This window comes from Vulpes vulpes, chromosome 5, assembly GCF_048418805.1.
Source record: "Vulpes vulpes isolate BD-2025 chromosome 5, VulVul3, whole genome shotgun sequence".
Lineage (NCBI taxonomy): Eukaryota > Metazoa > Chordata > Mammalia > Carnivora > Canidae > Vulpes > Vulpes vulpes.
The window spans coordinates 114,583,216-114,595,972 of NC_132784.1; the positions used below are offsets into that span (position 1 = coordinate 114,583,216).

Genomic DNA, 12,757 nt, shown 5'->3' on the forward strand with positions numbered 1-12,757 from the left:
GCTCATCCCATCAAGTGCCCCCTTTTTTTATTTGTAGTCAGTTTTGGCTTTGTGGAGAGAACCAGCCCTGTCCTATTGTTGGTTATTAATTTAATGGATTATTTTTTTCCACCTCTTTACCTTTAGTCTATGAGCATCCTAAAAGTTACAGAAAGTGTCATAGAGACAGGATATTGTTGGTTCTTCTCTTTTTGCTTTTGTTGTTGTTGTTTTTGTTTTTGTTTTTTCATTCAACCAGTCTGCCTTTTCTTTAGGACGACTTATTTCCTAGACATTTAAAGTAACTAGGCAAGGACTTATTCTTGCCCTTCAGTTCATTGTTTTCTGACAGTTTTGTAGTTGGGTTCTTCCTTCTTTTCTTCCTCTCTTGCTGTCTTCCTATGGGTACTAATCTTTATGGAAAATAGGGTCACCACTACACTACTGAGGGGGGGGGGAAGAGTACATCTGGAATCTAGGAGGGATGGTAGGGCATGTTTCATTACTTCACATACAAAGGCACATTTTGATGGAAACAAACTCACTTAATCAAAGTTCCCAATGGCTAGAGCCTTAGGAAATGTGGTAGCTAAGTTCAAAAGAATGTTCAATAGGTGAAAAAAAACACACAAATAGCAATGACAGTCTTGTAATGAATTCTAGAAATGAGGATTGCAGTAGTTGTGTTTTATTTTCTTGGTTGCTTAATTACATATATCTTTTCACGTTGAACCATTTCCCTCCTTTCTTAATATGCTAGGCTCTATAAGATGTGTTGTTCATAATTAAAACTTGAAAGAAGACCATCAGAGATTTTAACGTGGGGCACTCTGTGTTCCCTTTTTAGGAAGATGGATGCAGATACTCATTGTGTGAGACATATTAGCATCATATTAATTACTTCTGTTTGAAAATGTAAAGTTGAAAAGAAAGGCATGTATGGATGTTGATCATCCAAGCATGAAAATTGTGTTGGTCATATTTTGTTGATAGTGCATATACATACATTAAGGGTCTCTCTGCTATACTCTTTTGTAAGGACAGAAATTGTCAAAATCCTGGAGTCTGTCCAGATTCCTTGTGTCAGGGAGCAACTATTCCCCTCTCCTCCAAGGTCTAACTAGCTGGATTAAGAAATGGACATGGTTAACAGGATAAAATCAGTTAAAATTAGCAGGTGACCATACGGAGAATCCCCATAGACATGGAATTCCAAACACAGTCAAGAAAAATGGGGTATATATGTCTTTCTGATCTAAGGAGAAGGGTGGGGCTCTGGGAGCAGGGGAAAGAAATGGACTTCATAGGGCAGGAGTAGATGTTTGGTAATTAGATGTTTGCCCTACCATGTAGATGCGTCACTCAGATGACATGTATATGCTAATAACCCTTATTTTGGGAAACACCCCCAATTTGGATTCTTCTGTGTGGTGAAGGGAAGATAAAAGTTTGTCTTGAGCTTAGATGCTTGATGTGGCATGGACCTGCTGCGATCCTCTGGGGGAGAGTCTTGCCAAACTGGGTCTAATCTATGTTTGACCAAGAAGGGCAATTGTCCTAGAGTGCAAGAGTGTGGCAGGAGAAGCAAAGCAGGCCAGAGAACCAGTGTCAGTGTTGGTTGCCCTCAGCAAGTGTCTCTGTGCTTTTGCTGAGGGTGGGTGAAGGAAATGACACCTCTCAGCTCCTTTGTCCCTGGAGGGACAAGTCTGCAAATTCATCCTTTCACACATGTGCTCCAAAAACGAGTGGACATTCTCTCTCTGTGCACCTTAGGTGATCCTCAGATCACGCCATCTGCCCCTTGGTGACCAGCGCTTTTCTCCGCAGGAAGACAGCTGCACACTTGGAGCTCTCTCCCAGCTACACTGAGGGATCTATGGAGTTCTATCCCAGCCATGCTGAGGAATCCTAAACTCCAGTCTTTGAGAGCCACTAGTTGCAAAACTCATGAATTCAGCCTCCTGCTGTGCTCCTTCCTGAGACATTAGCCAATCCTGCTCTTTCCACAGCCTCAGGGGGCCTGATGAGAGGAGGAGGTGCAGACACAGTTCTGGGCTGTGACCTGGTTTGCTTTTGGTGGGTTTCCCTCCTTGTACAGGCTTCCCAGCCTTTAGCTTTGTTTTTCTCCTTAGAATCATTGTTTAAGGCTCTATAGCTTTTTTTTCATCCTTCCTGTGTATTCTCTTCTCCTGTTTACTTCTTGATGAATACGTCTGTGTTTATTGTTTTGGTGGGTTTCAGGAAAGAATATATGTGTTGAGACCCAAAAGGTTTATTTAGCATTTACAAATCTATTACAAAATAGATTCCACAACAAAATGTATAAGTCAGTATTGCTAGAAGTATAACAGTGAAGTATTTGAAATCAGCACAATGAACCCATGACGACTTGTACATAAAACAAATCATGAACTCCCGTACTCAAATGGCTTAATCACAGAATTCAAATAACATCCATTGTATGATATGATTTAAATCCAAATAAAATTATATCATAGCGAAAACATTTGGAAAAAGGACAAAATGCAATGGATTCTAAGAATAGAACTTGTACCAGTCACATTCTGTTCCTGACAAACACATAAACCTATAAATAAGTAACAAAAGTTACTTATATATTACCAAGGAAATATCTATAATAAATAAACAATTATTTATTCCAAAAAATATTTTGTCAATAAGTGATATTGGAAACACGTTTGGAAGGAAATTAAAAAGATCAGAATGAATTAACAGAGATGGCCCATGCCATACTTCCAGAGATAGGCAGCGCTTTAAATGCCTGAAGTATTCAATAGTTAAGAATGAAAATGATATAAAAATATTTGATCCAAAAACCTGAAAAATGAGAGAAAAAGGAGGAATACAGGTAATAATTTTTAAATATAAGAGCATTATTGATGATTATACCCTTATTTTTCTAAGATATATTTATTTGAGGAAAAAGTGAATCAGAGAGAGCATAAGCAAGGGGAGCAGCAGAGGGAGAGGGAGAAGCAGACTCTCCACTGAGCAGGGAGCCTGATGTGGGGCTTGATCCCAGAGCCCTGAGATCATGACCTGAGCCTGAGTGAGATAGGTCCATCAGAGAAGGACAAACATTATATGGTCTCATTCATTTGGAGAATATAAATAATAGTGAAAGGGAATAGAAGGGAAGGGAGAAAAAATGGGTAGGAAATATCAGAAAGAGAGACAGAACATGAAGATTCCTAACTCTGGGAAACTAACTAAGGATGGTGGAAGGGGAGAAGGGCGGGGGGTGGGGGTGACTGGGTGACGGGCACTGAGGGGGGCACTTGACTGAATGACAACTGGGTGTTATTCTGTATGTTGGCAAATTGTACACCAATAAAAAATAAATTTATTATTAAAAAAAAGACCTAAGCCTGAGAAAAATGCTTACCCAACTGAGCCACTCAGGCACCCTCGATGATACACACTTTAATTTGGAAATCTAAATAAACTTAACAGAGAGAAGTAGTCTCATTTTACATTCAAGAGAACACTGGTGGGCTCTAGCACGTGCAGAGGGCCTAAGCAAGAAGACGGGTTTTTAAGAGCCTTTTGAGAACCCCAAGTCAAGAGGAGGAAAGGAGGAAGAGGAGAGCTGCAGATGCATTCTATCCCCCTTTCATCCTTACACCAGCATTGTTTTTTCCTGTTGCCTGCTTTACCTAAGAGAACATTTAGACCCTGAAACATCACACAAGTGGTCCAAGGCCACACGTTATACTGACATTTATTCACAGACTATCATGATGTGAACACTTAGTGACACATTCCACTCAAACGTATGGGGACTATCGAAAACTGTCCAACTATAAAGTCTTAAGAGCAACCGCAGTCCTCCCAATCACTTTCCGAATGGCCAGCTGTACATCTTTGTTCCTAAGGCTGTATACCATAGGGTTCAACAGTGGGGTGACGATGGTGTAGGTCACTGTCACCAGCCTGTCTTTACCTGATGAGGATTTGGCTGAGGGCCGCAGGTAGACGGAGGAGGCACAGCCATAGTGGACGATGACCACAATAAGATGGGAGGCACAGGTGGAGAAGGCTTTTCGTTTGCCATCAGCAGATGGGATCTTCAGGATGGTGCGGACAATGAAGCCATAAGAGATGCAGATGAAGATCAAGGGCACAACAAGCACCAGGACACCACAGATGAAGATGACCAGCTCATTGATGTAGGTTTCAGCACAGGCAAGTCGGATGACTGGAGAGATGTCACAGAAGTAGTGGTTGACCCTGTTGGAGCCACAGAAAGGGAGGCTGAAGACCAACGTTGTTCCCACCAGAGATATCAGGAAGCCACTGACAATACAAGTTGCTGCCAGCTGTGCACACACCCTCCAGCTCATGAGAACAGGGTAGCGCAAAGGCTGGCAGATGGCCGTGTAGCGGTCATAACCCATAACTCCCAGAAGCAGGCAGTTCGTGACAGCAAAACCAAGGAAGAAGAACATCTGTGTGGCACAGCTGATGAAGGAGAGTGTCCTGAGGACAGAGAGCAGGTTAATAAGCATCTTGGGCAGGATAACAATTGTGTAGAAGACTTCTGAGGTGGACAGGACACAGAGAAAGAAGTACATGGGCGTGTGGAGGCTGCGTTCCAGGCGGATGACAGAGATGATGGTGAAGTTTCCACTCAGGATGATCAAGTAGAGGCCGAGAAAGAGCACAAAGAGCACAGGCTGCAATTCGCCAAAGCTGGAGAAACCGAGCAGCAGGAACTCAGTGACCCGGGAAGAATTGGCCATGGAGGGTGGACTCCTAGGGACAAAGCCAGTGTGAGCACGTCCAGAGATCTTGGGATGGAGGAATCAGACTTTCTTCCTAACGTAGCTGCGCTGTCTGGCTGGTGTGAAAGAGAAACAACTGGCAGGAAGGAGAAAAAAAAGGATCACAAATTGACCAAAAATTGGTTGAATTAATATGGCACCTATGGTGCCATTTTCTCTGGCAATGATCTTAGCAGTGAATTTGGGGTAAGTGTTCACATGAAGGGAATGGTATTTGCTCACATAAAGCCTATCTTCTAGCCCCCAATCCACTCCTCCAGGTTTACTCAGTCTCCACTTAATTCTTAGGTATTAATATTAAAAAAAAAAAAACCTTTATCTTAACTAGGATTTCCTATGGTCATAGATTTATCCCTATTGCTAACACATATATTCCATATGCAACAGCACCAATGTCTGAGGATTGTCCTCCTGCCCTCTTTTGACACATTCCTCATGTAGGGAAACAGCCTTGATCTGTCTTGGTGTCTCTGCTGTCATCAGAAGCGTGCAGCTCCTTATCAGTTCTAACCCTTTACCCCATTCCCATGCCCTCACTCCTGCATTATCTACCAAGTTGAGGCAATCTTCCTCTGAGTCTCACACTTTTCCCAAATATACCTTTCTGCTCATATCTAACGGTGTATTCCTTCACATGTGCTTTAGCATGGAGAACCTTTGAACAATCGTGTCATTGTTATCCTACCTTCTAAATCTGGGAATCGTCAGTGCTTTAAGCTTGGTTGTTGTTTCTTTCTAATTGTAATGGGACCTTCTGCAGATTCTCAGTTAAAGCAACAAGCGCACATTGAGTCCCCGTATAACTTCTAAGCTGTCACTTTCTCTTGGGTTCCTCAGAATCTCATTGGTCACTAGCCTTAAGCGTTTGTCTTCAACTTCACAACTTGTCAGTCACCAGATATAGCAGCGTCTTGTCTACACCACGTGCCTGAAAACTTACTGAAGAAATAAGTGACCTATAATTCCAGGGTATCTTCTAACTTATTTTCAACCACCCCAGAGGTTTGATTCCTGAGTTTTTCCAAACTTGTTCCCTTAATATTCATGTACCATGTAATTTTAGCCCTCTGCTTCAACATTTTGGGATAAAATAATCTCTCTAATGTCATTCTTTACACACAGAGACAAAAGATCCTTAAAATTTCTGCTTTTCTCGTGTACCTGAGTGGTGCAGGTGGTTAAGTGTCCAGTCAGGTGATGATCCCAGTGACCTTGATGGAGCCCTGTGTCAGGCTCCTGCTCAGGAGGGCAGCTGGTTTCTCCCTCTCCCTCTGCCCCACCCTCATTTGTGATCTCTGTTTATCACTCACTCTTTCCGAAGTAAATAAAATCTTTTAAAAAAATAATTGCTGATTTTCTGACTATCACATGTTTTCCTCCATTATATCAACTAGCCAAACTTTTAAATTTCAGTTGAAATAGCATTCTGTGAGTCTAAAAGACTTTTGCAATTAACATTACTTCTTCTATCAGTGCTTACTCTTTTGCTTAGACTAAGGTAAAGCCCAATTTGAAATGGGACCAAAATCAAAGGCTTTCAGTCTTATTCTAGCCTCTTTGAAGTGCCCATCTCTAAACTTTACATATAATGAATACACACCTTGCATTGGACTGGAACAAAGTCCTCACCAGTGCTCCTCCAGAGATGTCATCTCCACCTTTCCAGTGTCCTGGTCTCTGTCCTTTGAGTTTCTTCTTTTATAGGAACATCCCCGGGAAGAGCAGTGACATGTTATGCAGGGAGAGTTGGGGTTTGTGAAGGAAAGAAAGGCCCTGTTACTGGGTGACCCTTGTGTGACTCTCCCCCCCAGCACTCACAAGACATCACCTACTTTCTATCTGTTACTATCTATCTATCTATCTATCTATCTATCTATCTATCTATCTATTGAAGGGAGGAACAGCAGATGGGTAGAGCCAAAGAGAATCCTAAGCAGACTCCCTGCTTAGCGTGGAGGCTGACACAGGATTCCATTCCAATACCCTGAAATCATGACCTAAGCCAAAACAAGAGTCAGATTCTTAACTGACTGAGCCACTCAGACACCCCTCATTTTTTCCTTTCTATATCTAATTCTGTACCGCTCCTATTAAGCAATGAAGCATATTCTGTGTCTTTGCCTTTTAGTGACCTCCATATCTACCCCACAGTTTCCACCATCCAGTGTCCCTTCTGATATTTCATAATTCCCACTTCTGATCATAGTGGGATAAGTAGATCACTGACCAATGAGAAAACTCAACAACGTATATTTGGACATACAGGAAATGCTTGGATGGTCATTATTCTTCTCAATTAGGAAATCAAAATCTCTAAATGAAAATAAAAACTTTATAATCCTTCAAATCATAGAGCTTGTGTGCAGTGACATGCAGTCCTCTTTATTTTCAGACACTTCTGCAACGCTTCTATGCAGTTTTCTAGGTGAGATTTGCCAAAATAGTCTTGACATAAAGAAAGAAGAACCAGCATTCTCCTTTCAACTTTTATAAACTCAGTTTCCTTACATACAGAAACTGTCTACATGACTCCACAGAAAACTATCACCTGTGCCTCTTCTCCGTGGATAGTTTGGCTAATATCTCAATGAGCATCATCAAGGGTGCTTTTCCATCCTGCCCTGGCATGACCTCAGTGCCTTGTTGGTAACCGAGATCCCTTCCTCCATAGGGAGCTAATTACCATATTGTGCCCAATGCTTGTCCATAATTTCCCCAATTAGCAAGTAGAGCTATGGTAACACACTCAGAGAATTTGTTGGCCAAAGAGAAGACCGTTTCTCATACACCATGGGGATTAGTCAGTTTTCCCTTCAACATTCTCTGGGGAATCATTGAATGCTGGAAGTTTTCTGGGTATCATTTTTAAGCCAAATGACAATGGAAGGGCCTCCTTAGAGCTTCCCTGCCTAAAGACTGTAAATTTTCATCCTCAGGTTGGAAGAAAATGTGAATTTTGCATTCTCATTTCTGACATCTGTAAGAGAGGAAGCAAGTAGAAATAAAGGACAGAATATTAGAACGGCAGAGGCAGCATAAGTGTATGAGACTCATGGGAAACATACTTGATCCTAGAATAGAATGTAAGCATGATTAGTACTTGTTCAATAAATATATTAAAATATTTTTAATAATAAACATATAATTAATAAATTAAAGTTAAATAATAATGAGGTTATGGAGAAAAATGAGGAGATGCACTAGTATGGGTAGGTTTTAGCTGAGTCATCTCCTTTGGTAGAAGGTCCTCCTGCTTTCAGATTGCATATCTATTTCCTCTCCCAGTGACTGAAGACACTAGGGCCAAAAATAGGGCAAATGCTAGACACTGATGGAAATGATTCAAAAGGCTAAAAGGAGAAAGATGGGAAATCATGCCCAGCACTCACAAACCAAACGAGCAAGGGAAGGATCTTGATATTTGACATTTTAACATTCAGACCAAAAAGGGTGTTTGTGGGGCTCCATCAGTTACGCTTCCAACTTATGGTTTGGCTAAGGTCATGATTTCATGGTCATGATTTCATGTGCCATGCGATCGAGACCTTAATTGGGCTGTGCACTCAGTGGGTGTCCTGGCTTGAAGTCTCTCCCTCAGCCCCTCCCTTACAGGCATGGGGAGTGTATGTGTGAGGGTGCATGTTCTCTCTAGATAAATAATTTTTAAAATCTTTAAAAAAAGGATACAGACCAGGAGTATTAAATGAACAACAAAAGACAGTGAGAAAAAATCATTTTAATGCTAATGACTATAATTCACAGCGAAATTATAATTAATATGAATTTACATCCCCTCAAATGACAGAGGTGCAACCTTCATAAGACAGAAAGTATAAAATGTTTGCAAGGAGACACACTAATAATTAATAACTTTCATAAACCCCTCTGCTCAAACTGGTCAGGAAGAAAAATATAGCTAAAATACAAAAAGCCTAAGGCTCATACTAGCGAAGCATATCTGGTGAGCATTTATTGGAATTGTGTTCTAATGAAAGAGGACACATGTTCTTTTCAAGGCACATGAAGTATGTATGAATATTGGCTGTGTATCAGTTCACAATAAAAACTGGAACCAAGGTCACAAAGTGGTTTTGAATGCAAACAATCATCCTTAATCCAGGGTAATAAGTTATCAATGAAGACCAAAGTAAAGAGAATTTTAAAATCTATTAAGTAATTGTTGGGTTAAAAGGGAAATACAAAGCAAAATGCACTAAGTTTCACTAGATAATATCAAATACAATATGTGTAACAAAAATTTTGGGTTAAGTTTAAAGCAGGGACGAGAGGATATTTCATATATATAAGTAATATATACATATATATACCGTAAGTATATATATATATATATATATATATATACACATACATATATATATATACTTAAAAATTAGTTTGTAGAAAGTATCAGTATGTTAAATAGAACAACTAAAGAAAAATTCACAAGAAAAGTAACACAATATACAGATAAAAACAAAAAATGCAAAAAATAATAGTATGAAAATACAAATAAAATTAAAAACATGATACGGCAAAAATACGAGAATGCATCCATTCATTCACACATACATTAAGCTCTTAGACAACAACAGACAAAACAAACTACCACAATATGAACCAGAAAAAAAATTTAAAGCACAAATATACATGTCATATGATGCCATTGGAAAGAAACGTTTCCAAGAAATATTCAAATGTCTAATATATCGTACATATTTTACAAGAATTTTGAAATTCTAGATGAATTCAATAATCTTGTAGAACACTAAATTCACCTCCAATTTGATCCACTAAAAATAAAATAGTTATAGAAGTCAATTTTCTTAGAAGAAAGAGAGGACATTACCGCAGAGGCATGCCTCAGTAAAGATACTGTGCCTGGATTATTTTACAGAATTTCAACATTTCTACAATAATGAGATGATGCAACCCAACATATAGTAGCAATTCAATAAATAATTCTTTAGATAAAAGAGAAAACCCCTTTAAACTTCAACTCACATAATACAAAAAACACTTGTGGCTATGTCAATAAAATATAAAAACTTTGAATGTTTAGAAAAATAAGTCACTGAGGGAAAACATTAGAGACTGAGCTTAAAGATAATGACAGATTCGCTGAGTAGTAACAAACAACATATGACTGTATAACATGAAATATTTATTCCTAGAGAAGTGCAGTTAAAGATTTTAGAAAACAAACAACTGGGAAATTTCTCAGAAGCATCAGAATGTTGTAGCGGCTCTGTGTTTCAGTAGGTTGAGTGTCTGATGCGTGGTTTCAGATTAAGGCATGATCTCAGGATTTGGGATCAAGTCTCACCTCAGACTTACTCTGGAAGGAATCTGCTGGTCCCTATCCCTCTGCTTCTCTTCTCTCTCTCTAAGATGAATAAATATAAAATGTTAAAAAATTATTGAAATGTTAATACAAACGTAGGAAAAGCTGCTAGAGGAAATAATTAAAACACTAAAGTAGGAGAGACTATAGGCATACAACTGATACAATCAAAGTGACATAAAAGGCATACATTCACTGACCAGTTAAAAATTCATGGTAACAAATTAATTTAGTGAAGAGGATATGAAGTCTGGCCCATTACTCTTCGAAAGGCTGCCTTGAATTCCTGGTTCCTCAGGCTGTAAATCATTGGATTGAAGAGTGGAGTGAGGATGGTGTAGGACACAGATATGAGCGTGTCCTGACTTGAAGAGTAGCTGGATTTGGGCCTTAAGTAGATGAAAGAGGCACAACCGTAATGCACAGTAACCACAGTGAGGTGGGAGGCACAGGTGGAGAAGGCCTTGTACCTGCCAGTGGAGGATGGGATCTTCAAAATGGCAGAAATGATGCGGATGTAGGAGACCAGGATAAGGAGGAGGGGGACAACCAACACACACACACCAATCATGAATATGACCAACTGACTGAGGCGCGTGTGATGGGACGCCACCTTGAGGACAGGAGAGATGTCGCAGAAGTAGTGATGCAGCTGGTTGGAGGAGCTGAAGGGCAGGTGAAACACCAGGGAGGTGACAACCTGGGCGATAGTCAAGCCACAGGCACAGGCAGCGGCCACAAGTCCCACACACACCCGGGGTCCCATGAGCTCTGTGTAGCGCAGAGGGTTACAGATGGCCACGTAGCGGTCATACCCCATGGCTGCCAGCAGGAAGGAGTGAGAGCAGCCGAGGAAGAGGAAGGTGAACATCTGGATGGCACAGCCCACGAAGGAGATGGTCTTCTTCTGGGCCAGCAGGTCCACCAGCATCTTGGGGACGATGACAAAGGTGTAGCAGGTCTCGGAGCAGGAGAGGACGGCCAGGAAGAAGTACATGGGGGTGTGCAGGGCTCTGTCCAGCACGATGGTGGAAATGATGATGGCATTGGTGCCCAGAGTGAACAGGTAGACGGTCAGGAAGGCGACGAACAGCAGCCGCTGCAGCCCGGCCAGAGAAGAGAAGCCAAGGAAGATGAACTCCCTCACCAGGGTCTCGTTGCCCCACTCCATGCAGAGCACCCCTAGAGAAGAGACCCCAGGGCAGAGACAGAGGTCAGGATACAGGAAGGGGAGCAGGAATGGGCGGAACAATCACACAGGGTCTGCAGGCAGCCCAGGCCTTCATGCCTCCCCAGAAAGGTCTGCAAAGAAAAGACCTAAGGCTCCATAGACAACACAGGACCTGATGGTCAATGGGGAGGCTCCCCCGAAGGCCACGACCATGGTCTCTAGCCAAGGATTACGCATCTGTCTCACTGGTTTCACTCATATCTCACTGAGGGATTCCTGTGTTGTCTTGCTCACTACAAGCCTAAGGAAACTAGCTCTGCAAAATGGAAAAAAATAGGTGCAATTCCAGCCGTCTGCACTGGGTCAGAATGTGCAATGAAGAATGAGTGGTATTTGGAAACCACATGGGACCTCGGTGTAGCCAACTGTAAAATAGGAAGGGAGAGGAAGAGTTAGGTTTAGGTGACCTCCAACAAACGTGGGAAGGACATCATGACCACGTCAGTTCTTCATGTCAACAACCTATGGCAGAACCCCAAACACCAAGGAAGCAACACCATTAGTGTCATGCCTGAGAGTCTGACTAAGAGGAGGGAGGGACCCTCCTGGAGGCTCCACACTGGCAGCCTTGCCAAAGAGTGAAAGGCCAGAAAACACCAGTTTAAGGATGAATGTCCCCGGTTCCACAAAGAGGAAGCACCAGAGAGGTAGAAAGAGACTCATTACCTTGGTGGCATTTGCAGCTCACCTCCCTTTTCTGATTGTGCCTCTGAAAAACTCCAAGAACAGAGTTTTCCAAAAATTGCTCAGAGTTCCTCAAAGAAAATTTGAGACTGTAAGGACTGTAATAAACTGGCCAGATGTGTGGGAAAGTCCTTAAGCAGAAGGGCTTGAACACTAGCTTGCAGAAGGAAACTCCGCTTAGGGCACCTGTGGAGTACTGACCCCAAGAGTCTTTCAGTTAAGGAAGTTGAAGACTCTCTAAATGATGATACCAGAAGGGCCCTTATCTTCTAGAACCTGTGGGTGTCTTTCAGGTTAAGGCTCAAGGAGATGGCACTTGCACCCCCGAGTTTCTGACCCCTTAGATGCCCAGTTGGGATAGTATGTACACGGAATTTAAATAGTAACTCAGGAGAGGGGGGTACAGGGTACATGCAAAAGAGAGCAAAACTAAATATTTAACACTTTGGTGATATTCAGCTATTTATCTGAGGCAAAGCATCAATCAGTAAAAGGAGACAAAGTCTGTAGGCAGCATCAAAGAGCAAAGAAGTAAAATTTCTATCTTTCTAGGTGCACATAAAAACCATGAACATGCTGTATTGAAATGAGTGTGAGCATGGGATTTCCATGATAAATCAAAAGAGATTCCACGAGTACCCAGTAGGGAGAAAAGTGGACATTCAGGATCTGTTTCTGTTCACCCATGATTCCAGCAACCAAAAAGACATGAAATGA

At 41.5% G+C, this 12,757-nt stretch overlaps 2 protein-coding genes across 2 annotated transcripts; both read right to left on the reverse strand.

The window, feature by feature from the left end:
• Positions 1 to 3,800: 3,800 nt before the first annotated feature.
• LOC112910120 (olfactory receptor 10R2-like) lies at positions 3,801 to 4,742 on the reverse strand. Its single transcript, XM_025986373.2, has one exon. It carries the CDS (start codon positions 4,740 to 4,742, stop codon positions 3,801 to 3,803), a length of 942 nt encoding a protein of 313 aa, XP_025842158.2.
• A 5,612-nt stretch (positions 4,743 to 10,354) lies between these two features.
• On the reverse strand, positions 10,355 to 11,296 carry LOC112910137 (olfactory receptor 10K1-like). Its single transcript, XM_025986393.1, has one exon. The coding sequence runs from the start codon at positions 11,294 to 11,296 to the stop codon at positions 10,355 to 10,357; it is 942 nt and encodes a 313-aa protein (XP_025842178.1).
• Positions 11,297 to 12,757: the final 1,461 nt, after the last annotated feature.

Excerpts from the sequence above, each read along its gene's own strand:
- LOC112910120 (XM_025986373.2), bottom strand. The coding sequence starts at position 4,742 with ATGGCCAATTCTTCCCGGGTCACTGAGTTCCTGCTGCTCGGTTTCTCC.
- LOC112910137 (XM_025986393.1), bottom strand. The coding sequence starts at position 11,296 with ATGGAGTGGGGCAACGAGACCCTGGTGAGGGAGTTCATCTTCCTTGGC.